Source organism: Pinus tabuliformis, chromosome X, assembly GCF_031772625.1.
Source record: "Pinus tabuliformis cultivar Carrire ecotype Pingquan chromosome X, CPIR1, whole genome shotgun sequence".
NCBI lineage: Eukaryota > Viridiplantae > Streptophyta > Pinopsida > Pinales > Pinaceae > Pinus > Pinus tabuliformis.
The window spans coordinates 1,344,250,712-1,344,278,301 of NC_142308.1; the positions used below are offsets into that span (position 1 = coordinate 1,344,250,712).

The window sequence follows — 27,590 nt, forward strand, 5'->3', positions numbered from 1 at the left end:
CATGCCCAAAACTTGGAAAAAATTGCCAAAATTGAAAACTTAACCTTTTGAGCCCTTTTAGATGTGTGATTCAGAAAATTGTAGATCTGATATGTTCAGTTATGTAGTAAATTCCAGCAAGAAAAATTCTAGATCTAGGCTAGATCACCAATGCCTAAGTGGCCAAAATTTAGGAAAATTTTTGCAATTTTGAGTTATTTTGACCAATTTAAATGTGATTTTAGGGCCTATTTATCACTGTTATAAACATAAAATTATAAAACAATGCAATTTAGGGATTAGAGAGCAAAACCTAGGCCCAAGGCCTTGAAGATCCCTTGGTCAAAATTTGCTGAAACTTTGGGATCAAGTTTCCACTTGGAAAATAGAGTTTTTGAGGCCCAAAACCTGCAAATCCACCAAGTATGCAGTCCAAAAATTTAAGATGGATTTAGGGCAAACTAGGGCTAGAGGATGACAGCAAGAGGAAAGAGAGCAAAGAAGGGCTGAAAAGGTCAATGGCTAAGGAAGAGAAAGGAAAGGAAGTAAGAAATGGCCAAGAAGGGTGTCGCAGGGGCTAAGAAGGAAAACACTGGCCTTGGGAGGGCTAGATCTGGGCCCGGGAAGGCCAAAAATGAAACCCTTGCTTCATAAAATTTCTTCTCTTCCAAGATTCGAACTTTTTTGCAAATTTCTCAATGGCTAGTCTTGCAAGAAAATTCTAGAGACTAGATCTTACCCTCAAGGGCCTAGATCTAGCTCTACTTTGACCTCTTCTCTTGATTTAACCTGCAAAAAATGAAAATAAAACACCCAAAACCCCAAATATATACAAAATCCCAAAATCCCAATTAGCAAAATAATTTACAAAATTATTCACAAAACTATACAAATATACAAGGGTTTTGAAATTTAAATTTTTTGAGAAATAATATTTTTATGGCTATTTTTCTTTGATAAATTACTAAAAATACTTTAGAAACCCCACGCACACTATAGCCATAGCAAAAATTTAATCCACCACATAAATATTTAGGATCCAAGCAAAGTTGATCACTGCCCACGGTTTGTCAACTTGGAGACCAATGACTGAAGTATCTGCAAACACTATGTATTTATCTCAAGACAATCTGTTAATCATATGGCGAATCAAATCACCTAAGATTAGCCAAAAACTATCAATAGAATGATTTTATCTCCATCTAATGAAAAACAAATCTTAGCATTTATCAACACGACATAAAAAAGCATGTAGTCAGTACATATCACAAATCAATGAACATGGACACCTCGAGTTGCACTCCAAAGTCTTTATTATGATAGAAAAAATAGCTCCCAGTGGGACAATAGTTTACACAAATGCTTTAACAACAATTTCTTAGCCAAAAATCAGAGACTCAAATGACTCTAATTTATAGATAAAATTGGCAACTAGGGCCAAACTCTATGTGGGCCATCTTATTTATGGCAGTTGATATTTTTCTTGGATTCCTCTCATCGAGAGGTGTAGGATTGATCTAAAGATCATCCAATTTCGATAAGTATTCTTGGAGATATGAATTTATTTGTGTTATGGGAAAATTCGTCAAGGTCAGCCAACAAACAAACTGCCCCCACTTGTGCTCCACATTTTAGTATAAATACAAGTGCCTTGCAAGTCATTTGAACACACAACTCTCTTGAGATTTCTTCTTCTCCACTTGTTTTGGGTTTTAGTGGAAAGAAGAATCTCTAAGGGAAAAACGCAGTCCTAGAGGATGATGCCCTAGCTCATGAAAGCCCTACGCATAGATCCAGGACGCTGTCATATTAAGAAGCAGACATGCCCAAATCCTTCGTGCTGTCATAGAAGACAACCCTTGTCTAATACGCTGTCCAAAGGGAGACCCTCACTACTGTCATGAAGGAGATTGAAGTAGGCTCCCTCGTTGTCCTATAAGGGTTTACTATATGCCCTAAACTGCTGCGCATTCAAGCCCTAGCCCTAGCCGTAGGTCTAATGGAAGATCTTTGTTTTGAGGCCACAACATGAGAGGATAGGGCAACATGGGTTGGAGGACTATTTCATGGGTTGAACAAAGTCCGAAGTCTGTTCTTGAAGGCCGAGACAGGGAGGATAAGTTTCAGAGCTGTTTGTGGTGGTTCTTGGGTGGAGAAGCCTTGGGAGGGCAATGTAGATTGTTGTGGTTAGGTCACAGGCCCTACCTCACTGTTAAAGGTAGTGTAGGGTATATTGAGGGTTTTTCATGCCCAGAACAACATCAAGTCAGGTGAGCATCTCTCCTAGTATAGGCCGCAGCCAAGGAGGGTTGTTTGGATGACTGTTTAGGGGCTGCCAATATGCCCTAACCAATCACAGTCACAACAACTATATTGCAGACCTGAAACTGCAGTAAGACATAGTGATAGTGCAATAAGATGCATGGGTAGCATGATGCAGTAAGGTGCATAAAGAAGCATGATAAATGCAGTGACTGTTGTAGGCAGCATGGATGCAGTACAATGCAACACATTGGTACAGCCTGATGATGATGAGCATGATGTGAATAGTGCAACAGCAAAAGGTATTGAAGCAGCATGTTGAAGTGATGATACATTGTAGTATACATTGAGCACAGTGATGGGTACAGTCATGATTAGTGAAGCATGATGAGATGTAGCATGGTGCAGCACAGTGAGGTGCAACATGATAATGAGGTGCAACATGGTGATGGAGTCACCTTGGAGAATCAGTTGAAGCAGCATGTCATCAACTGAGTTCAGCTACCTCATGTATCATCTTCTTAGAGATGATCTCTGCTCTTATTTAGATAAGTCAAAGTGTTGACTTCTATTGTATATGTACTATCTCTCTCTCTGCTAAACTATTGAAGAACATATAAGAAGAATTGATCAAGGGTTTCCCCACATTGGGGTTTGTCCCTAGCTAGCGCCACATCTTGTGTCCTCTTGTTTTCTGCGATTTATGTTTATGTTCTATCTGCATTTTACTATCATGCTAAATGTGATTGCTAATATGGAATTGATATTGAGCTATATGGAAAATTGAAGTAAAATTGCTCTCAGCATAGAACATACCTAAAATTAACATGGTATCAGAGTTGAGGTGAAGACAAAGCCCAAGCAAGAGTGAAAGAGCAATCTCCGAAGATAGTTGGAAAGGACAAAAAGGCTCAATGGGTTCTTCATCCCTCTTCAGATTCACCAAGGGTGAAATCGAAGCAGAGAACATTATTAGAATGGCACAGCGAAAGCTTCTGATGGCCTACCTAAAGATCACTTCAATGGGAAGTCTGGATCTAAGGGTGGAAGGAAAGGCAGATGCCTTGCTTGCAATAAGTTCAACCATTATACAAAGGAGTCTCCGAATGGCAGGGACACATCACTTGATGATGATAACAATCAATCCAGGGACATCTTCAATGATCAGAGGAATGACAGGTAATGCAATTCATCAAGGAAATGGCTGACTCTTCAAAGAAAGCAAGGAACCTTAGGTATGCAGAATCAAATGTTGTTTTTGATAATCTAAAAGAGTGTTACCCTATATTGGCCCTCGCCACTACTCTTTGGGAATCTGGCTTATTGATTGTAGTACTTCAAGGCACTTCATCGGATAGAAGGATACTCTCTCTTATTTGGTAGAGATGGAAACAATCATGGGATTATACTTGGAGTTAATGCCACCTATCCTGGAAAGGGTGTAGGGAATGTTACCCCTCAATTGAATGAGGGTAACTCGATTCATTTACAAGAATCTCTTTATGTACCTGATCACAAGAAGAACTTGGTGTCCATTTCGACAATGAAAGTCAAAGGTTTCAAGGTGGCATTCATCGATGGAAAGGTACGTGTTTGAAAAGGGAATTTTCAAAGATGCTTTTATTCTTGCATTCAGGGTTGGCAATTTGTATCAAGTTGCAGGAAGTCCATTGGGGATCATGTAGGTTGACACATCTCTTCTATAGCACCGAAGGTCTGCTTATTATGGGGCCCTACATGAATTCAAGAAGAGTATGAAGGTACATGTCCGAGATGTACCAAAGGAAAATCTTACAAGGGGACCATTCCCCTCATGTAGTAGGTCCACAGATTTGGAAAAACTCGAGGGGTTTGAGATTCATGATCGGGAATCTCATGTATGCATGTGGAAGAAATCCCTTTATGGCTTGAAGCAAAACACCCGGGCTTGATATGAAAAGATTGATAGTTGTCTGATGAAGATGAGATTCACTAGGAGTGAAACCGATCCAAACCTTTGCTTGAAGGTTGTGGATGATAGACCTCTCATACTGGCACCTTCTGAGGACGACCTCTTTCTGACAAGTGTAGACCCTCTCATTTGCAAAAGTAAGAGGGAGTTGGATTCCAGATTTGGAATGGTGAACTACAAGCCCGTGACTACCTCGATGGAGCTTAACTTTCAAAAGTTATGTGGTAGGGATGTCGAACCTGATTTGGGAAATGCCTCTAAGTTTCATAAACTCATTCTAGCATTGATGTTCTTGGTGAACTCCCATCCGGATATATGTTTTGCAGTTAGCATGTTGAGCTCATATATGGTTGAGCCTCACTGGATTGGTGCCAAGAATCTTCTGAGATATCTTCGGGGCACAATCTCTCATGGATTGAGATACACTGCCAGAAATGTGAAGCTACATGATTATTCGAACGCTGACTGGGCAGGCAGTGTGGAGGATTGCAAGAGCACTTCTAGGTGTTGGTTCTCTTTGAGTTCAGCTTCGATATCTTGGATGAGCAGGAAGCAGAAGACGGTTGTTTTGAGCACCGTTGAGGTTGGATACATAGTTGGGAGTATGACCTTGTGCGAAGTTGTCTGGTTGTGGAAGCTCTTCAGTGAGCTATTTGGACACTTGTTGGATATCATCGTGATCTTCTGTGACAACCAAAGGGGGATTCGATTGTTAAGGAATCCCATGTTCTATGATCGCTCCAAGCATATAGACATCAGGTACTACTTTATCTGGGATATAGTACATCGAGGAGCAAGAAGGTTCCATCGCATTGGGACTAATGTGCACGTCGTCGATATTCTGTCGAAGCCCCTGGGAAAGGTCAAATTCTTGACTTCCTGAGAACAACTAGGAGTCGTGGAGAGACTCTCTCCTAAGGGTCGTGTATGATATGGACATTGAGCTCTAGGAGCTCTGGGGGGCTTGGGGGTACATCTTGGAGCGATGAACAACCATAGGGTGAGTTGTCCAACCTTCCCCTAGTGGTTTGCTATGTAGGCAGGATGAGTGGTTCATCCTTCTCCCACCGAGACACAATCATAGGGTGAGTGGTTCAACCTTCCCCTAGTGATTTGTTGTGTACAGGGTGAGTGGTTCAGCCTTCCCCTGGGATACCCCTTGCGACATGCAAACAGGATGAGTGGTTCATCCTTCTCCTACTGAGACATCCTACCCATGTAGTCTGGGACTCATGGGAAGTACCTCTCATTTGGCCAATGAGCAAGGAAATGATGATAGGAACATTAGTAGTACCGATGGATGCATCGTGTTACTACCGTACTCCCTATGCTAGGATGATATTGATCTGGGATCAATTGGAACTGACTTCGGGATAGTAAGAGTGGTATGAGACACTCTCGTTTGGAATTGACTTCGGGTCAGTAAGAGTGGTATGAGACACTCTTTATTTGGAATTGATTTCGGATCAGTAAGAGTGGTATGAGACACTCTTTATTTGGAACCAATTTCGAATCAGTAAGAGTGGTATGACACACTCTCTTCATATGGGACTGACTTCGGGTCAGTAGAGAATGGTATGAGACATTCTCGATCAATTCTTCTTCTTCATGGTTCAGCAGAGCAGAGCAAAGCAGTGCAGGACACTGATGGCAGAGATAGTATAGCCCGGCAGATGGATCAGGGGATGGAGTTCTCCTAGTTGAGAGGGAGTGTTAAAATTGGCAACTAGGGCCAAACTCCATGTGGGTTATCTTATTTATGGCATTTGATATTTTTCTTGGATTCCTCTCATCGAGAGGTGTAGGATTGATCTAAAGATCATCCGATTCCGATAAGTATTCATGGAGATATGAATTTATTTGTGTTATGGGACAATTCGTCAAGGTCAACCAGCAACCAAACTGCCCCCACTTGTGCTCCACGTTTTAGTATATATACAAGTGCCTTACAAGCTCTGAAACCAGATTCGTTCAAACAGGGCGACGTGTCTCGAATCCGGCGAATCAGACGCAATTCGTGTCCGGAAATCGAGACACGTCATGTCCGATTGGGACACGAATTCGGAAAAAAGGGACCCGCGTGGCCATAAAAAGGCGAAATTTGTTGTTATTTTCATCATTTTCACTCATCTCTTTTGCAATAGGTTGGTTGTGGGTTCGCTGTGAGGGGTTTGGAGCAAAGAGCAAAGGGTGTGGGAGCGTTTTCAAGGAGATTCAAGCAACAGGTAAGTGCATTTCCTCTCTATTTTTTTGCATTTGTATTACAACTATTTGCATATGCATTTATTTTAGAAATTTGTGCATTTTTTGTTTATTTTTTTTACAGTATTCATGGCTCAATGAAGGGCAGTAGGTAAGGGGAAAAGGAAGGGGAAGAATGTCCCCATTGGAGATGCCCCTTCTCCCCCAATTTCATTAGAGTCTGCTGCAAGTATTCCCTCTATTGCAAGTAATGTTGAGGGAAGACTTCCTCCTAAAGGTAACATTGAGAAATATCCCTTGTGGAAATATGTCACAAGAGAGGAAGGGCCAAGCAGCAAGGTGAAGGGAGGAGGCAATGTGAATTGGAGATACAACTTTTGCCACAGTACTTTTACAAGCACATATTTCCGTGTGAAAGGCAATTTGTTGGCTTTACCAGGTTGTGGAGTTGGAGCTTGTACAAAAGTTCCTTTACAAAAGAGGAAAGAAATGGAAAGAAAGCTCAATGTTGGTATGGAAAATGTGGCCGCAAAATAAAAAAAACCAAGAATGATGATCCCCTTCCATTTTTGAGGAAAGGCAACAACAAATTCCCATTTTAAGAGTTCTAGTGGGGGACAAGCAGCAAAAAGAAAGGGAATTTCACTTGGTCCAATGGACAAGACTTTTCAAAAGGAGAAACGGGAAGAGCTTGATCTCACCATTGCCTTTTTTCTATCAAAACTTCATTTCCTTTAATGTCGCATGCTCACTTCTATTTATTGAGATGTGCCGAGCTGTAATTCAAGGGGCTCCATCATGGTATGTGCTTCTTGTTCAAAGAAGCTTAGAACCACATTGTTGACGAAGGCAAAAAAGAGGTGCAAAAAATGCTTGAGCCTATTAAATCATCATGGCCAACATCTGGGGTTAGCATTGTTTCCGATGGATGGACAGATCCAGCATGACACCCACTCATCAAATTCATGGTGTCTTCCTTGAATGGTCCAGTTTTCTTGAAAGCAATGGATACACTTGGAGAATACAAGGATGCACAATATATGGGTGAGTTGTTTATTAAAGTTATTGAAGATGTAGGTGTTGATTCTTGTGTGCAAATCATTATAGATAATGCACATGTTTGCAAGGTTGTTGGCATGATTGTGGAAGCTAAATATCCACAGGTGTTTTGGACACCTTGCATTGTCCATTCATTGAACTTAGCACTGAAATCCATTGCTTCTTATGTGCTTTGGATTGGTAACATTATTGAGGATGCATGGCATATCCGTAACTTCGTACAAAATCATACAAACGCCCTCACTATCTACTAGGAGTACAACAATTTATCATTGTTGAAGATTGTGTATACATGGTTTGCCCCTTTATTCATCATGTTGAAGAGGTTGAGGGAGGTCAAGACCGCTCTTGGGGCCATGGTTATTTCAAAGTTTTGGTCTTTTTGGAGAAAGACAGATCAAGTAGCTTCTAAAAGAGTGAAGGACACAATGCTAGATGATGCTTGGTGGGAGAGGGTAGATCTACTTATTCAGATCATGGACCCTATCATTTCTTTGTTTCGATTTGTAGATACAGACCAACCTATCCTAGGAGAGGTTTATGAGGGATGGGATTCCATGATTGAGTTTGTGAGGAGCCTTATTTTATAGAGTGAGTGCCTCGAGTATGATACATCACCAGAGGCCTTCTGTGGTACTATACAGGATATTCTTGTCAGCAAATGGGGCAAGAATTGCACACCTTTACATTGTTTGGCTCACTCATTGAACCCAAAATACTACAGCCATGAGTGGCTGTATGGTGGACCTTCCTGCAGATTCCCTGCTCACATGGATGGTGAAATCTCGCAGGGAAGGAAAGATGCATTTAGGCGGGTTTTTCAGGATAGAGCATTGCTTGATGAGGTGGAGGATGCCTCTGCAGAGTTTTCCACTGGGACTGGTCGATTTGCAGGATATGATGTGATTAGAGACAGGGGGGCTAAGAAGACCTATTCTTGGTGGGCAAATCATGGGGCAACAAGCCCTCCTCTACAGCAGTTAGCCAGGAGGCTCCTCTCTCAGGTGACTTCATCCTCTTGTTGCGAGAGGAATTGGAGCACATATGGGAATTTGTATAGTATTAAGAAGAGCAGGCTTGAGCAGTCCAGGGCAAAGATAATGGTGTATGTGCACACCAACCTTTATTTTATTTACAAGCAGAGGGAAGAGTGGTTGAAGGGAAAGACAAAGATGTGGGATGTCTTTCCAGATGATATGGGTTTGGACAACAGTGTTGAGTTGGCATTAGCCAACCTGGATCTCAATGATCTAGTGCTAGAGCCTGTTAGATTTGATGATGGTGATACTGTATAGGGGTCATCCTCCACACTGGCAGATGCAGAGACGACTTTGGATACAGGGGAGGAGGATGCAGTAGAGGAGAGTAGTGGTGACCATGATGATGAGGACAGTGTTGTCACACAGATTGTCACGACAATGCTCAGATCGGAGGTTGTCACCCTGATCCCCGATCTCTCCGTTTAAGCCTGTCTCCTGCGGCTAAGGGGGGTAGACCCTATGGGGTAATGAATGACCAACTGGGGACCAGTTGGGTTGGGAGACACGAAGGGAAAACAAGCACTAAATTGATTTTACTAAGTTAATATACCAGTGCCTTATGAAATGAATGATGAAAAGATTATTTATCAAATGCTGCATGTTAGCGCTTGGAATTCACCTAGGCTGAGATAGACAAACTCTCAAGGCTACATCAAACCATTTCACCTCGTAGCTAGCCCTACGAGGTATGAGAAGGCTCTCTCGGGTCAGATTCGGTAGATCTTTCAATATGATAAGCTGACCAATTAGGGATAAAGATTTTAGGCTAGTAAATTGATAAGGGAGGTTGATTTTAAAGATTTTTGGGGTTTTTGGTGGCAATTGGAGGGAGTGCAATTCAGGGTGCGGGGATTGGATTCAGTTTTCGCAGGGGGATCTTTGGGGCAAGGTAGGAGTGAGTGCTGATGCCTTAATCTGAGATGGATGATCAGGAATGATAGAGGAGGAGCTAAAGAGGGCAAACAACAACTTTGAATCCTCTTTAGACAGTGGAAAACATAGATATTGAACAAAATTAAAAGCTGAGCATGGCATGCATGAATTCAAACTTTAACACTTCATCTGTTCAATTAGCAGCAAAGAAAGAGATGGAAACACATAAACACACTTACAATAACATGTAGAGAACACACCATCAACACAACAATCCACAAGAATCCACAATGATGTCTGCAAAACCCTGGCCTTCCTTTTCCTTAAATTGCAGTAATAGATGTACAATATGCAATAATACTTCTCCCACAAGAGTCCAACCATGAAAATGAGCAAGAGAAGGCATAATATAGACCATCTAACTCCTTTCCCCACCTCTAGGGGTCGAGCTCGGCTTCCGAGGAGCAGTTTGAACTGATTCTAAACTAAGCACTAGATAATAGGTAGTCAAACAACTTGCCTCTATTACTTAGCTAACTTATCCATGCATTAATTATTCACTTTTTACATCAAGGAAGCTTCTAGAAGGGTAAAGAGAGATAAAATCTATCATTGTGCCATGAAAATTATACATTCATCCATCATCTACAAGTAAAAATCATCAACCAAGGTGAAAACAGTGTTTTTTGGCCTGAAAAGTCAAAACTGCCAAATTCAGCTCGAGTGGTCGCGCCCCTTTGCAGCAACTGTTGAGTGGGTTCCACTGGTCCAAATCAGGTGCAAGATGGCTCATTGGAAAGCTTGGTCTGTCTACTTTCCATCCCAAGTGGAATTTCTGGATTTGGAGTTGATTTGACCCCTCAAAAGTCAATTCTCCCAAGGTCACTTTCTGCAACTCAAAAAGTGGGCAGAAAGTCAAAATTTTGATGTATTTTGAGCTTTTGGAGGCCCAAATCTCAAAATCAAGTTGACCCCAAGTATAGGTAATTCTAGTTTTTGCATGCCCTTTCCAAAAATGTCAACTTTTTGTGATTCTGAGCAGTCCTCCCGAGTGGTCGCGCGCGGGGTGAGACCACTCCAATGGCCAAAACCTGTAAATTGCACAAAAAATTCACAAATGACAAAATTTTCTCCAAATTTCTTGAAATTTGGGCTGGGAGTCCCCAATCAAGTACCATGCTCAGTCAAAGAGGCTTTGGCCAAAGTTTGGAGTGGATCGGGCGTTTTCCTTCGTTTTTGTGCTTTGGCCAACCGTCCTTGGAGCACCTTCGTTCTCGCCGGTATTTTTGACATTTCTCTCAAACCATGACACCTGTGTAAAAAGTGAAAGAGGTTTTTCTTCCTTGGCATGTTGTGGACAAAAACCTCTCTCAGTTTTGCAAAATTCATCTTTGATTGCTCAGAAACAGCTTTTGAGTGAAACTTGTCCCGATGTGTGAAACAAGGGATTTTGTCGAAATGGAGCGAAATGAAGGGGATAGGGGGCTTCTAAATTCTTGGGGAAATTTTTGGGAGTGGGGAGGGATGTTAGGAAGCAAGGGAAAGTGGAATCTCAGAGATTGAGTGAGGGGAAGGGGTCGAAAAGGGCAAAACACAGGTCAAACCTAGAAAATTGCCAGGTTGTAGCTAGAAACTAGGGTTTGTGCAAAAATGAGGAATTTGGCGGATCTAAGGGATGGGAAGTGTTTGATAAGGTACTTTAAAGATAGGGGAAGGTGTATGAACATCAGGAAACAAGTTTTGCCGGTGATTTGACCATCCAAGAAAAATTAGCTTTCAAAACCCTAGGAGAGGGAAATGAGCTTGCCTAGGCACAACTGAAGCATGAACAAGATGTAAAATGACCCATTAGATACTGACATGACGATGACAACCCTCTAAATGATGATACACTCAGCTGAATGATGACATAGACTGACATTTGGGCAAACCCTAGGCCTAATGACTAGTGACCAAATTTTGCTTGAAAACTCTTTGAAATGACAAAATTTGACTTTGACACTCTGAGATCACTTTGTAAGAGCATATTTGATCACTGTAGGAAGGCTGGAAAGGCTGACACTAACATTGGCTCCAATGGGGATGGTAGCTCCTTGGAGGTGCCAAGAACCACAGAACTCTGGGAGAGCGGACCAGTGCCTTACAATCATTGGGCAATGGAGTCATTATTTACACATGTGACCCAACACTTTGACACATTTATTAGATGAAAACTTGACTGAACACTGACTGCAACTTAACTTAAGCTTGACTCAAACCGACTCAATGACAAGCTGAAACAATTTGAAAAACTCACTCAATAGACCAACACAAATGACTCATGATTGACTTAACTAAAACAAGAACTTACAAAGCTTGTTGAAGGGCAGCAGTCCATCAAGATTTGAAATCATGATGACAACCACCTGTATTTCTTACAAGACAATATACATCAAACTATATCAAAATGCCAATGCAACCAATCAAGCAGATGCCTTCTTGATTGATTCTCCTGATCAGAGCTCATGATCAACAATAGATAGTGATAACTGGGCATCCAAAAACATACCTGACCATGATCTCCTTCATCACTGAACACTGCAATAAACACTATCACTGCTGGCTGCAACAAACTTGCTAGAGGATCATGAAAAACATGAAGATTTGCCACTGCCACCTCCTGCTGAAAGATCAAGGTGTCCTTTGTTTCAAATTCTGATCTACCTTCATCATGTGCTTCGGTAAAAGTAGGCTCATAAGCTTCAAAAAATTCCGAACAAATGGATGAGCAGATCTCTTCTTGAAAAAACATTTCAGCACATGAAACATATGAAGAATCTGAAAGGTAATCCTGTATGCTATGATCTTCGGTAGTCAGACAATATGGTGGGTGATCTTCATATGGTATCATAACCAAATTATCAAGTTCCTTATTACATTCTTCAATCATAAGGAAAGAAACTTCAGCTGATTCTTGAAGTGCAAAAATGACATTTCTATCACCTACCATAAATTCATCCAAAGGAACTGTTTCACTTACTTGAATGAAGATGTCATCTTGCTTTTCATGAACTGACTGAATTACCTCCTCATGCAGACTCTGTTCTGATGGCATGAGAACATTTGGATCAAAAACTTTGTCTATGGTCTCAACAACAAAACCCTCCTTTTCAGAAGAAGAAGAAGGTCCACCATCATCTTTTTGACCATGTGCACACTGCATTTCTGCGTTAACTTGAGCTGGAACAAGACCTCTCAAAAGTAGATCTATCTCATCTTCAGATAGAGGAGATAATACCTTTTGTTTTCTTTTGTTCAAACAGTGATTGTCTTCATATGACAAGGCATTCAAACTATCATTTTTTACTGAGTTATTGAAAGGAGATTCATCACTTACTTGCACAAAAGTCTCACCTTGCTGTTCATGAACATCTGAATCCAAAACTCGGTCTATGATCTCAACATTAGAGCTCTCTTTGATGGGTTGCATGTTGTTGTCTTCTGTGGGCAGATCTGAAACAAGCTCTTCTCTTTCATCATCTACAGCCATATGACCATCTTCAACCTGCTGATCTTGACAAATATCCTCTAAGATTTCTGTGTGCTGCTGAAATGGATTCTCATACAAAGCCTCCATGATCTCTTCATCCATGAAATTATCATCTTCATAAAACTTCTCAAGGCTTTCAATAAAAGTATAAGCATGTTGGCAACAATCTTGAACTAGATTTAATGATGGATAAGAGTCCTTATATCGTTCAATGAACAAGGCATGAAAATCCTTTAAACAGTAAATACAAGCAGGTGGCAAACTTTCATACCATGATTGAGCTTTACCTTCCAGAGTGGCCAAGAATATCTTCATCAAGCAATCTTCAGGAAAATCCACCTTCAATTTGCGAATATGCATATGAAACCTAACCAGATGTAAAGCAGCATCCTTCTTACCATCATCTTTGAATGTAGGCAGATTCCTTGACCAATCTACCTTGGGAATCTTATTCGGAAAACCTGGAATGTGATCTCGGCTCAAGGGAGCGTATCTTCTTGCAATCCGATCCATCTTGAAAATCTCAGAGCTACTGATCTCTCTGCAGTGAAGTCACCATGAAGCACAGGTTGCTGGATTCTTCAGTGAAAGGAGTCGCCAGTGAATGATTTCAGCCTTTCAAGTGTCTGATCGTTGTCCACCATCAACAATCAGATCTGAACTTGATACATGTACTGGGGTAAAGAGTCAATGAAGCGCTACGTTCACAAGCTCACGGAGATTGACTGAAGCAGCATTTATCTACTAACGCTGATGTAAAACAAGAGCGTTTTCGAAGGCTACCTGGCGTAACTTCAGGCTCTGTCTAAGACTTATGAAATAACACATCAATGAGCAAAAGATCAGTTTGTTCTCCCCAGTATGGTCGCCAATATGTTAGCGCTTGGAATTCACCTAGGCTGAGATAGACAAACTCTCAAGGCTACATCAAACCATTTCACCTCGTAGCTAGCCCTACGAGGTATGAGAAGGCTCTCTCGGGTCAGATTCGGTAGATCTTTCAATATGATAAGCTGACCAATTAGGGATAAAGATTTTAGGCTAGTAAATTGATAAGGGAGGTTGATTTAAAGATTTTTGGGGTTTTTGGTGGCAATTGGAGGGAGTGCAATTCAGGGTGCGGGGATTGGGCTCAGTTTTCGCAGGGGGATCTTTGGGGCAAGGTAGGAGTGAGTGCTGATGCCTTAATCTGAGATGGATGATCAGGAATGATAGAGGAGGAGCTAAAGAGGGCAAACAACAACTTTGAATCCTCTTTAGACAGTGGAAAACATAGATATTGAACAAAATTAAAAGCTGAGCATGGCATGCATGAATTCAAACTTTAACACTTCATCTGTTCAATTAGCAGCAAAGAAAGAGATGGAAACACATAAACACACTTACAATAACATGTAGAGAACACACCATCAACACAACAATCCACAAAAATCCACAATGATGTCTGCAAAATCCTGGCCTTCCTTTTCCTTAAATTGCATTAATAGATGTACAATATGCAATAATATTTCTCCCACAAGAGTCCAACCATGAAAATGAGCAAGAGAAGGCATAATATAGACCATCTAACTCCTTTCCCCACCTCTAGGGGTCGATCTCAGCTTCCTAGGAGCAGTTTGAACTGATTCTAAACTAAGCACTAGATAATAGGTAGTCAAACAACTTGCCTCTATTACTTAGCTAACTTATCCATGCATTAATTATTCACTTTTTACATCAAGGAAGCTTCTAGAAAGGTAAAGAGAGATAAAATCTATCAATGTGCCATGAAAATTATACATTCATCCATCATCTACAAGTAAAAATCATCAACCAAGGTGAAAACAGTGTTTTCTGGCCTGAAAAGTCAAAACTGCCAAATTCAGCTCGAGTGGTCGCGCCCCCTGCTCGAGTGGTCGCGCCCCTTTGCAGCAACTTTTGAGTGGGTTCCACTGGTCCAAATTAGGTGCAAGATGGCTCATTGGAAAGCTTGGTCTGTCTACTTTCCATCCCAAGTGGAATTTCTGGATTTGGAGTTGATTTGACCCCTCAAAAGTCAATTCTCCCAAGGTCACTTTCTGCAACTCAAAAAGTGGGCAGAAAGTCAAAATTTTGATGTATTTTGAGCTTTTGGAGGCCCAAATCTCAAAATCAAGTTGACCCCAAGTATAGGTAATTCTAGTTTTTGCATGCCCTTTCCAAAAATGTCAACTTTTTGTGATTCTGAGCAGTCCTCCCGAGTGGTCGCGCGCGGGGTGAGACTACTCCAATGGCCAAAACCTGTAAATTGCACAAAAAATTCACAAATGACAAAATTTTCTCCAAATTTCTTGAAATTTGGGCTGGGAGTCCCCAATCAAGTACCATGCTCAGTCAAAGAGGCTTTGGCCAAAGTTTGGAGTGGATCGGGCGTTTTCCTTCGTTTTTGTGCTTTGGCCAACCATCCTTGGAGCACCTTCGTTCTCGCCGGTATTTTTGACATTTCTCTCAAACCATGACACCTGTGTAAAAAGTGAAAGAGTTTTTCTTCCTTGGCATGTTGTGGACAAAAACCTCTCTCAGTTTTGCAAAATTCATCTTTGATTGCTCAGAAACAGCTTTTGAGTGAAACTTGTCCCGATGTGTGAAACAAGGGATTTTGTCGAAATGGAGCGAAATGAAGAGGATAGGGGGCTTCTAAATTCTTGGGGAAATTTTTGGGAGTGGGGAGGGATGTTAGGAAGCAAGGGAAAGTGGAATCTCAGAGATTGAGTGAGGGGAAGGGGTCGAAAAGGGCAAAACACAGGTCAAACCTAGAAAATTGCCAGGTTGTAGCTAGAAACTAGGGTTTGTGCAAAAATGAGGAATTTGGCGGATCTAAGGGATGGGAAGTGTTTGATAAGGTACTTTAAAGATAGGGGAAGGTGTATGAACATCAGGAAACAAGTTTTGCCGGTGATTTGACCATCCAAGAAAAATTAGCTTTCAAAACCCTAGGAGAGGGAAATGAGCTTGCCTAGGCACAACTGAAGCATGAACAAGATGTAAAATGACCCATTAGATACTGACATGACGATGACAACCCTCTGAATGATGATACACTCAGCTGATAGACTGACATTTGGGCAAACCCTAGGCCTAATGCCTAGTGACCAAATTTTGCTTGAAAACTCTTTGAAATGACAAAATTTGACTTTGACACTCTGAGATCACTTTGTAAGAGCATATTTGATCACTGTAGGAAGGCTGGAAAGGCTGACACTAACACTGCAGAAGTATGAACTCATTAACAATCATTTACCATCAAACAACTCAAACAAAGATTAACTTTTACCAAATGTGAGATAATCAATAAACGCTCAATGGTTTAACAATACTCCAGCAATTAAAATTTCGAAAAAGATTAAATGCTGTAAATAACCCGTAATTTTAAATGCTAACCAAAGATCAGATTCATATAGCTAATCTTTAAATGATCTTCTAAGCGTATTTAACCACATGAAAATGATAAATATTAGTCCCACATCAAATTTTAGCCTCAGCAGAAAAGATATATTGCAAACACGACAAATCCTTGAGCCAACACTGAATCCGGCAAAATATTTCCAAAATATATTTTTATATTTTTCAAATAAAATAAAACTAAAGGCTAAATGAAACTTTAAATAAAAAATCTAAAAATCTAAATTAAAAGAAAAGAAACTCTTTATGCTTTTTGTAATTTTATAATTTTTATGAATTTTTTATTGTTATATTTTTTCAAAAGAAAAATAAAAAATAAACTAAACAAAATAACTCAAATCCTGAATCTAAATCTAAAACTAAAGTCAAAATCTAAACTAAATTAAAAGAAACCTTTTTTATTTTTTATTTTTTTATTTATTGTAAAATTAGATCTAAAATCTAAAATCTATATAAAACCTTAGACTAAATTCTAAACAAAATGAAATCAAAATTAAAACTAATGAAAAATCAAATCTAACCCCTTTTTTACTTTTTTGTTTTTAATGAAATTTTTTATTTTACATATGAAGCTGCAAGTTAAAAATTAAAAAAAAAAAAAACAAAAAAACAAAAAACTGAATTTAAATAAAAATTAGAACCAAAACGTAACAAAAAAATTTAATTCTAACTGTAAGAGCTAACTTAAATCAATGCATAAGCACATAGAAACACCTACGCTAAACCTGAAAATCGATTATGCCAACCACGCAAGAATGGATTTTCGACCCTTTTTTGCTTATCGTTGCTAATATGCAGGTCGGATGGCGGAAGTAAGGCGTGAGGAGCTGCGGCTGAGGGCAATGGCAGCAGTGGAGAGTGAAATGACGGGAAAATGGAACTGCAGGGCAGGTTGACGGCTTGGGAGGGAACTGCGGTTTTTTTTATTGGAGTTTGTGGTGCGTTTGCAGGTCTAGCAGAGAGGAGAAAACCCGCTGAAGAGAGGGTGAGGTGTGCTGTGGGAAGGAGAGCGAGGGTATGGAGGCAACTCGGGCCAGGACTGCGTGGGCCTCTTTTCTTTTTGTTTGTTTGCAGGCTGTGGGCGTTGCATGAAGGGAATGGAGCTTGCGTGAAGGAGGAAAATCGAGTGCTGCGGTGGTTGTAGATTTTATTGTGGAAACAATGAAACGTGGGCAGCAGCAAATGAATGGTAGAGTTGAGGAGCAAGGATGGAGCCACGATGGGAAATGAAATCGCTTGGAGAGTGAGGGTCTAGTTTGCAGATTGAAACGCAGGGAGCTAAGGAGATGAACGCAGGAGATATGGCAGCAATCCAGCCTGCCCAAAAGAAAGAATTTTTCCTGTAACAAAAATAAACCCCGAGCAGCAAAATACTTTGATCAAATCCTCGGAAATCTTCAGAAAACCCTGCAACCTGTAATGGAAAAAAACCCAAAAATAATATGTGCAGAAAACGAAGCTAAAACCCTAACTAAATAATTACAATATTCACAAACTGCAGGCTCTAAAATAGCCAGATTTCTTGTTATGCCACAAATATTTTCAGAAATTTAATTTAATGTGAAATGCTTCAAAAAAACCCTGCATGTATTCATAAAAATTTCAAATGATAAGACCGAGCTTAACACTAGCTGGGCTCTTTCAGAAAACACAATCCGGGAGTTGGCTGGTTCAGCCGAGAACTTCCCCTAACGCCCGGTAAACTCAAAACTAAGATTTCTTGCACAGCTTAAAATCAACCATTAACATAGAGGGAGAAAACAATAGTGAAACCCAGATCAAATGGAGATACCTGCCATTATATTTCAGAATCTAAACTATCATTCAAACCCCAGAGATCAGGCAAGATACCTGTGCCTGAATCAATCTTCATCAAGCTATTATCGATGACTGAAAATAAAACTATGCAGAAAAATAAAACAATCTTACAGCATTTCCAGAAGAGTAACACCAGCAAGATTTTTAACCCCAAAGTCTTTCTTTATTGCACAAAAAATGACTACAAGAGAGCTTCCTTTAGCACCAGACTCTAAGATCCAATCTGATCTCAAATGACCCCTAGCACCCTATTTAAAGGAAAAATTCCCAACAGCTAGTTCGAGTGATCCATGTCAAACTAATCTCGACCGTCGATGAGGATCAAGATTTCTTTTAATCTCATCCGTCAAATTTTTAAATGCATTTTAATATATTAAAAAATTAAAATTCTGCATTTATTTACTCAAAAAATTGACTTATTATTATTTTATTATTTTTTAAATTTTTATTTTTTAATTTTTTAATTTTATTATTATTTTTATTTATTTTTTTAATTTTTAATTTTTTTAATTTTTTTTTAATTTTTTAATTATTTATATCTTTATTTATTTATTTATTTTTAAATTATTTTTTTAAATGGATCCTCGAACTTAGCCTTTGGAAAAATCACCTAGGACCTAGGACTTAGGACTTAGGACCCATGACCTATGAGGGGATTAAAACATTTCCTAACCCTCAAGACACTTTACATCATGACTTTTACAATTTTACATCTCAAGGGGGAAAAACCCATTTGACATAGACCCTCATAGACCACCCAGTTCTGCAACCAAATATAATCTAGCAGATCAACGCACTAGGATTCCCCTAAGATTCTAATGACAAAATTCATTCCGGCTTTGGGGTTAGGCTGAAGGAAAACTCTGCCGATCATGGATCGGTGAGACAAAAAACCTTCAAGAACGTAGATTATCACTAGAAAATTAGATCCACCTAGGCGATATACATACATGACTCAACTCTGCTAAGATTATTTACTATTTATACATGCAGACTGGGTTTACAACATAACATGATCAGGTCAACAATGACTGTCGAATGGCACGAACACGTCGATCAAGCGCTATCCCTTTTGCGAAGAAAAGGGGGTGTACTGCTATGGGTAGTTGACATATAGTGGTCAACAGACAGTGATGCTGATTTTGATGATGACTATGAGGATTGATGACTCATGAGTCATGAACTACCTACAACCTTGAGGCTTGTATACTTGTAGTTGTTTTGTATTTTCTATTTCTATTTTCCATTGGCATTGCACTACCTATGTAACAAATTTTGATTTTGATGACTTAATGAGAAAACTACAGTTGTCAATGTTTTTATCTTACTATCTTGTCTTTCTCCTATTAGATCATTGATGAATTGAATATGTATTATGATTTATCATTTATGAATTTAGAATTTATGATTCATTGATTTATCATTTATGTGACATGTCACAAATTACAATTGTATTTGAATTTTGTATGTACTATGCATGCTATAATGTTACTAACTTACTTTGTAAACAATAAAACTTACATCTAGATGAAGATCTATGTTTGAAATCAATGAATTTGTATCGTGAATGAGAATTTGTGTAAGAAATATCTATTTTTTAATATATATATATATATAACGTGTCCAATTTTGAGGGGTCAACATACCCGTGTCGAACACTGGAATCCTTGTGTCCTGCGTGTCTCGTGTCAGGTGACTTAGGTTTACTGTGATCTCTTGAAGAGAGTGAATGGTTGAAATTTTTCATGTATAACTACTTAATGATTGGAATGCTATATGAAGACTAATTGTATCATTGGAAGGAGTTATTGATTTGAAAATTTGTACTAGTCTTAATTGCACTTAAAAATCAACACTTTCCAGGGGCTACTAGCCCTCGCTAGTCTTTGAAGGTGATACCATCCTCATCTAGACCCTGGATCAACTGCCCTCCATCAATTGGTGTTAAGGCCAGCCTTTGGGCATGTTGGATCTAGTTGTGTCACCTTGAAGAATCATCAAATCTAGTGCAAAGTGTGGTACAATGTCTTGGGTGCAGGGGGTTCCCTGGAACATGTGTGAAATGTTGTTGCTGCTAAGAGGTTGAAGAATCTCAAAGTCTCACTTAATAGTGCCAATATACTTCTTTAATGGTCTAGGTACTTGTGGAAAGGTGCCCAAGACATGGGTTGTTGAACCACTTGACAATCACAACATATATTCTAGTGAACGCAACCAGTCACTAGGGACAAAAATCATTGTTGCATCTCAATGAACCAAGCTTGAGAGTCATGGGCTATTTGATACTTCAAATAGGGATCCCCTTCCAAAATCAGGGTCTTGAGCTCGCAATGGTGGTTTCATCTTAGGTAGGAGTGGTTAAAGGACTTAGGTGTTTCCAGCCCTTGAGGGAAAGTAGCATTTCCTAAATCCACCCTTCAATTGATAGGTGTTAGCGAATAATAATGATGGTCACGGAGGGGATAAGACTTCATGGCCAAGTGCCATGGTCAAAGGGATCAGTTGATGGAGGATCCACATCCTGAGTGTATAGATGTGAGGAGGGAGCATTCATGGATGCTTGAATTACCAACTTGGCCTTTGTTTTTCTCTTGTGTGCTTGAATTACAAAATGATTAAAGCACCTTTTGAGTGGAAGCCCACCTTTGTCCATGTGCCCATGCCAGATGAGTGAGAAGCATATGGCTGATGCAAGTGGTGGAGATATAATGGCATATTATGAACTAGTGGTGGTTGTCAGGGGCTGCTAGCTATGTGGTTGACTGGCTGGCTGTTAAGAATAGGAGAAAAGTTTTCTCCTATAGGGTTGCCCATTTTGGTGGGTAATAGGACTTAGGGGTAATTGCCTTTTCAATGAGGCGGCATAGCTCTAGCTTTATTATTTTTAAACTTTTGATTTTCACGCTCTTCACATCTAGCCACCTTGGCTTTATTTGACTTAGGTTTACATTGGTCTTCAATTTGCTAAGCTGGACATTGCTGAATGACATATGATAAGACAAACATGAACGAGAGTAAAAAAAAAAATTATGAAAGAGATGGAAGTGAAAAAGGGAAAGATGGAAAGTATTAAAGATCATGGCATAGCAATTGAAATAAATATCATGTGTATGAATTTATGAATTACCATTTGTAAGTGCAAATAGAGAATAGTGGATTTGATAATTATGTCAAAGAGATGCATTGTATTTTATAACTGCAGAGAACATTGGGTTAGATAATTATGCTACCAACTTCCAAAGGGGAACATCCTTTCTAATTAAGTATGAAATAGTATTTTGGCTTTGTGTAATTGGATTGTTGGTGTGGACTTGTGTGCTCACTGATAATGAAGTGTTTGAACTAGTGGCAGAACACTCTATTAGAGAAACAAGTTCAATGAAGAAACTTGTTGGATGCCCTTCGTGCTAAAGGATAGAATTTGCAGAAGGAAGTTGAAGCAATAGTGAAAAATATAATGCTTCCTTGTGAGGTGAAACAAAATCTGAGTGTACCTGGGTGACTGAAAGTATGAGTACAGGGTGAAGTTGAGGTTGCATTTATTCATGAGATTCCTTATGTTGGCTTTCATCTACAATACTTGTACTTTCTAAAGTATCGTCAACCAAGATAGATGATGTTGGGGCACTGTGTTGAGCATAAAATGCAAGATGTGCTTAATTGCTAGAGGAGTAATTCCCATGGAACTAGTAGACATCATTTCTTGTCGAAATGCAGAAAAATGTCAATGGAGTTTCTTGACTTGGACCCTCTTGACTGGAACTAGTGTACATCTATTCCTTGTGAAGTAATAATGCTGGAACATGGCCATATTGTCATGTATAATTTTGGCCCGAAACTCCTTTTATTGTTGCCACTACTCTTGAAGGATTTTAACCAAGAGTTGGATTAGATGTGAATCTTTGTGAGATTCTGCATCCTCCAGGACCTCATGACCTGGATGTCTAGAGCCCATGGGGACTTCCACTTGATAAGAGTCTAATAGATTGAATGAAGAAACTGAACTAAATGTCAAATTTGCAAATCCATAAACATTGGCAAATACAAAGAATGTGTGCTCATTGGACAGTTTAGAGCCTGTCAGATTCTATCTTTTGAGCTCTTTAGTGACTGATCACTTCTCTTTGAAGCATTATTTTCCTCCCATTTTCTCTTTTTCTTTTCCTGTAGTTTTCGATGTTGTCAATATATATTTTTTGTTCTTTTGCAGTTTTCTCAGAAATGCTTTGGCACTCCTAATGTTTACTTATCTTTCTATTTTTTACTGTCCCATTGGCAAACATTGGCCTTATTGGATGTTAATACTTAAATTTAAGTCAAATTAAATTAAATTTGACCAACTTTTGAGCATTAATTCTGGGCCAAATGTTTAAGGCTTGTCTACCAGCTCAAAATGTAAGGTGAAATAAATCTGAATCAAGACATCTATAATTCGTTAATGAATAACAAGAAGGATTGGCCCTTCTTTAGCAAGCCCCTTGAACTTTTTGTCCATCCTTTCATTCTTTGCCACTAATTATCTTCATTAGTTTTCTTACTGGTGGTCTCGAGGCATTACGACTGGATCTCAAAACTGATGTTTCTTAGGTCCTGGTACTTTATAAGAATCTGATCCTTATACCATCATTGACCTATTTTGTTTTGCTTATAATACACTAACATAAATGAGAACTGGAAATGCACCTTGAATAGTGATTGAAAATATCGTTGATATGTACGATGCTAAATTATCTTATGAATACATATGATATACATGTACACATACCATATTGTATTTATATGGAACACTCTGAAATCTACAACGTGCCTAGCATCTAAGTTCATTTGATTTTATCAAATTTCATTACTTTACAAGGACGTCATTTTTAACCTCATTTTTAATCATATGTCCATGCACACAAGCACATACACAAACCAATTGCATATTTCCATATGCACATACAAACCTGTTATTAAAAAACAAAATCTCAGAAAGCATTTTCTTTCTTGAAAACTTACATTCAAGTGGTAGGGAGACCATACCAAGAGCTACAAATGAATAGAAATCTATAGAGTCATCAGAATATGCTAATATTATCAATTATAGTGCAGCAAATTTGTGTTACATTTACTTTTGGTCAAGAAGTTTATGATAACTTCTTGTCCCTTGGTCTCATAGACAGTAAATAAAATCTGAACAAGATAGTCTAAAATTTATATTAGAATCATATAGTCTGCTCAAGGTCTATACAATCAATCATATTTAAGAGTATAAATTCCAAGCCCCTTCTAATACTGCACAACATACAAATAATCCAAGAACAAACGCTAGTATTATTCCCGACTTTTGTGTAAATCTTATCCTAAAAAAATTTAAGTTTACTCCTGGTTTTGAAACACATCATGATACGTAATCCAATATTGATGTTTATGCCATATTCAGAGTTAAGGCCCATTAAGAACAAATACAAATTGCAAGACTTCTGAATATAAAAATCTGTCTCAAGGATGCAATTGGGTTTGATATCCACAAATATTTGTATTGCAAAATTTTTAAAAGAACTTGTGGCTAATGCTTTCATTACATGATTACTCTTTTGCATGGTAAGTATTTTGTTTTTTGAGTAAGTTTTATATTTTTATGCAGGAGGGTATGACGCAGTAATTATTTGTTTGGGTGCAAAAGTTGGTTTGTTGCCAGAGCTCGTAGGCAAATTGCCTCTTTCCACATGCAAGGGAATTGTCGCTCATCTAGAATTGCCAACTGCTAATAGGTCAGCTTCTGTTACAACAAAATTGACATATGCTATAAGTCTATCTTGTTTAGACAACATCTATGAAATGTATTGTAACTGTTGTTCAATATATGCTTAAGATATAATTGTTATGTTTCTTTTTCAGAGAAATATACAACAATGAATCCCCTTCTATATTATCAAGTGCATGGCTTGCAGCACAAGGCCCTCGCAAGATTCTTATTGGAGCAACAAAAGAGTGGGGATCTTTCAACACTTCATGTGATGTATCTATAGAGGAAGCTTCTTTGGCACTTAAAGAACTCTTGCCAAAGATATCTACAGTATACCCTGCAGTAAAACAATGGACGGTCTTAGGGACTAAAGCAGGTTTGAGGGCCATGCCACCTCGCACATCTCTTGGTGCATTGCCTCTTATAGGTTGCATTGATAATTTTGTTTTAGAGTCGATGCAAAAGGATAAGTTGTTTGGAAAGAAAAACACTCATTCTAGCCAAAAGGTGATTCCTAGATATTGGTTTGTGGGTGGTCTTGGCTCAAGAGGGCTTATATACCATGGGTTGCTGGGGAAATTGATTGCTAAAGCTGTTGCATCAGGTAATCAAGATGTCCTTCCTAGTGAACTGACATCATGGATGTTGTCCAGCTAGCGACATAAGTTTCATCCCCGAGGCTCAAAAGGTGGTTAATGTAAGTTTTATGGCATTTTCTTCACTTTAGAAAGTTTGGCATGATCTTCTAAACACTCACTGGTTGCATGAAAGTTAGATAGCCATACATCTTTAAGTGCTTATCTAATTAAGATTTATTGAGTTAAGCCTTGACATGTAGCTCTAATTTTTTTTATTGATTCCTGCTAATCTTTATTCTCTTTTATTGTTAGGTTGCCTAGCTTTCTTTTCATCTTTGTTCTTCAATGTAGATGCTCCTTTTTGGTATTTTTCTTTTGTTTTACTAAATCTCCCCTTTATTCTTAATTTTTTTTAAATAAGTCACACATTTGTTGTTGTTGTTGTGGAGAGCTGTCTTAAATTGGCTCTATACAAGTTTGAACATTAATTTAAATATGTAGAAATGCATCATTTTTTCTTTATTGTTTACAACCCAATCAACCACATATGGGTGCTTTAAGTCTTTTGTCATGAAGTTGTTGAGTTCATTCCAATAATTTTTCAGTGTTATGGTGGTTAATCTTGTCATGGTGACACTTGTAACCCACCTGGTGGTCATTATGTGGTCTCGTTGGTGTTGAAGAAAGTGTAACTAGGTTCGGTCTTCATAATGACATGTAATTATGATTGATGTAAATGATGTAATAAAGAGAACAAAATTATTATTGTAAACTTGCTTCATGGGTTTCATGAGCAAGTCATTTTTGAATAATAGGATTTGTCATTTAAAGTCTAGAATTAATGTCATGTATGAAGAGCTCTTCTTGAGCCTATGTTTAATGTATACAAGTCTATAGAAATGTCTAGAAGCCCTCCAAAGACAAGCACAATCCCTCTTGAAGAAGTCAGCCTCCAAACAATAACAAAGGAAGTCAAGTTGGCTCACATATGGAGACACACCCGTTCAACATGACATGTCAGCTCAAGTGTAGAGGCAAACCACTATTTATATGCGGCTAGGGTCACCACAGAAGGTAGAGAATTCGGACAAGCATCTCTGTGTTTTTCGGATGGGTACCATAGAGATGAAGTCTCGACCTCCTCATAGTCTCGGTGAATACAACAAAAAAAGGCTCGGACCTGTCTCCTTACAGTCTCGGCATATTTGTGATGAAGAGGATCTCAGTGGATACCACAGAAAAAGGGCTTAGACCTGTCTCCTTGCAGTCTCGACATATCTGTGATGAAGAGGATCTCGGTAATCCCACGGTAACACACTCTGTCTCGGCATACATTCTAGATACAGTGGTAATCTCGGCATAGATGTAATCATGTAGATACAATCATGATCTTGATGGAGACATAGTTACAAAGACATGATCTCGATGAATTTAGATGCGGCTCTCATATATATATATATATATATATGGAGAGAGAGAGAGAGAGATCTCGTTGTCATGGTGAAGATCTCGGTGAAGATGCAGCAATGGTGCAGTGGTAATGATCTCAGTGGTACAGTAGTGATGGCCTCAATGTTGCAATAGTGATGAATTTAGTAGCAGTGATGATGATCTCAGCAATGACAAAGAAGAGGATTGGTGTCTTGATCTTGGAGTGGCTAAATAGGTCAAGGGCCATGGTCTTGGTATCCGTCAATTTGAATCTCTATAAGAAGAATTTGTGCAGGTTTTCCTCTCAAAGAGTGAGAGGTTTTGGCCCTGGCAGAAAGCCAACATCTTTTGTTCTTGTCTCTTTTGTTTTGGTAACTATTTGATGAAGTAAGAAAACACGCTCTAATAATAACAAGAGAAGATTGTGCTAATAAGAAAAAGTAAAAAGTTCCTCACAAATAGTTATCATCGTGAGAAGAATCATATTAGCCTGATTGCCCTAGATTCTTCAATGTGGTATCAGAGCTAAGGTGTTGAAGTCAAAGGAAGGGCATAAAAGAGACACTTAAGGATCAAGTTTCAAGAAGGGCATCAAAGCAAGTTGAAGGGCTTTGTGTTTCAAGATCTACATCAAAGATTGAAGAATCCGTGTACAACAACTAGGACTTTTGTCTATATAATCAAAGAGATAGTCCGCAACAACAAGACAATTTAGGATAAGTACTACAATGAGACTGATTTGGATCCTTATTTGAAATTCTCGGATAATTTCATAGTCTCATGTTACCCACAATGTCAGTCTATGTCATACAGTGATCTCAATAATCTCAAAATGACATGATCTCAACATACCAGTTATAGTCACAACCTCGAATTGAAACCTTTTTCTATAAAGAATACAGTCTTGACAACTCAGATTCCCATAGCTTGATGATGCATACTCGATGGCATATAGAAGTGGATCATCTACAGCATAGTGCTCAGAAATAGGTGATGATTGTAGCAAGTAACCTCGATGCTCTATGATTCTACACGATGTTGCATACTACAAGGTTCCATAGTCCACTTGTGTGATAGCAATACAGTGTCATCTCAAGTATGTCAACAATTTGTTAATCATAAGGATCAGATGTATAAGTCAAAGTATCTTGAAGGCAAGAAGGCAAGCTTCCTATCATTTCAACAAGGATCTCATTCGGAGGAAGCATCAATGCATCTGCTTCAACCACCTTCAACATGATCAAGGTGAAGATTTCATCTTCACATGACAAGTAAGTATCTTTCATTCTATAATCAAGTTTGGTTAAATGACTTCGTGTTTGCAAGGAGATCTATAAATTGGTTGGGTCATCAAAATTCCTTGCATAAGAAAGGAGGATAGATATAAGTCCCCGAAAGAGAAGTCGTTGATATAAATGGAAAAGTCTCTGAAGGTCAAGCATTGTTTGAATGCATGGAAAAAGATCAAGGGACTTGTTGTCGCACAGAATGTCTAGGCACCGCAACAACGACTCAGAGTAAGGGCTGTCACTCTTGATCCTTACTCACTTCGTTTAGACTCTCTCCTAGGCAAATCAAGGGGGGTGGTCCCTAACTCTGAGCCGTTGTCGTGGTGCCTAGACATTCTTTGCGACAACATTTTTGGCGTCGTTGCCGGGGATATTTTATTCTCAGCATTTCAACGACATTTCCTCATCATTCTTCTCATTTCTCATTTGCG

At 39.0% G+C, this 27,590-nt stretch overlaps 1 protein-coding gene across 4 annotated transcripts in view; it reads left to right on the forward strand.

Moving 5' to 3' along the window:
• The window catches only part of LOC149145045 (FAD-dependent oxidoreductase family protein), a 152,025-nt gene extending 127,434 nt beyond the window's left edge, over positions 1-24,591 (forward strand). For 3 of the 4 annotated variants that reach the window (XM_089449425.1, XM_089449426.1, XM_089449427.1), the window contains 2 exons: positions 23,760-23,886; positions 24,014-24,591. In XM_089449425.1, the coding sequence (XP_089305551.1) occupies positions 23,760-23,886; positions 24,014-24,518 (632 nt within the window). In that variant the 3' untranslated portion in view covers positions 24,519-24,591. The remainder of the gene's footprint in view (positions 1-23,759; positions 23,887-24,013) is intronic. The other variant, XM_089449428.1, reaches the window with a different exon arrangement.
• The last annotated feature ends 2,999 nt before the right edge of the window (positions 24,592-27,590 follow it).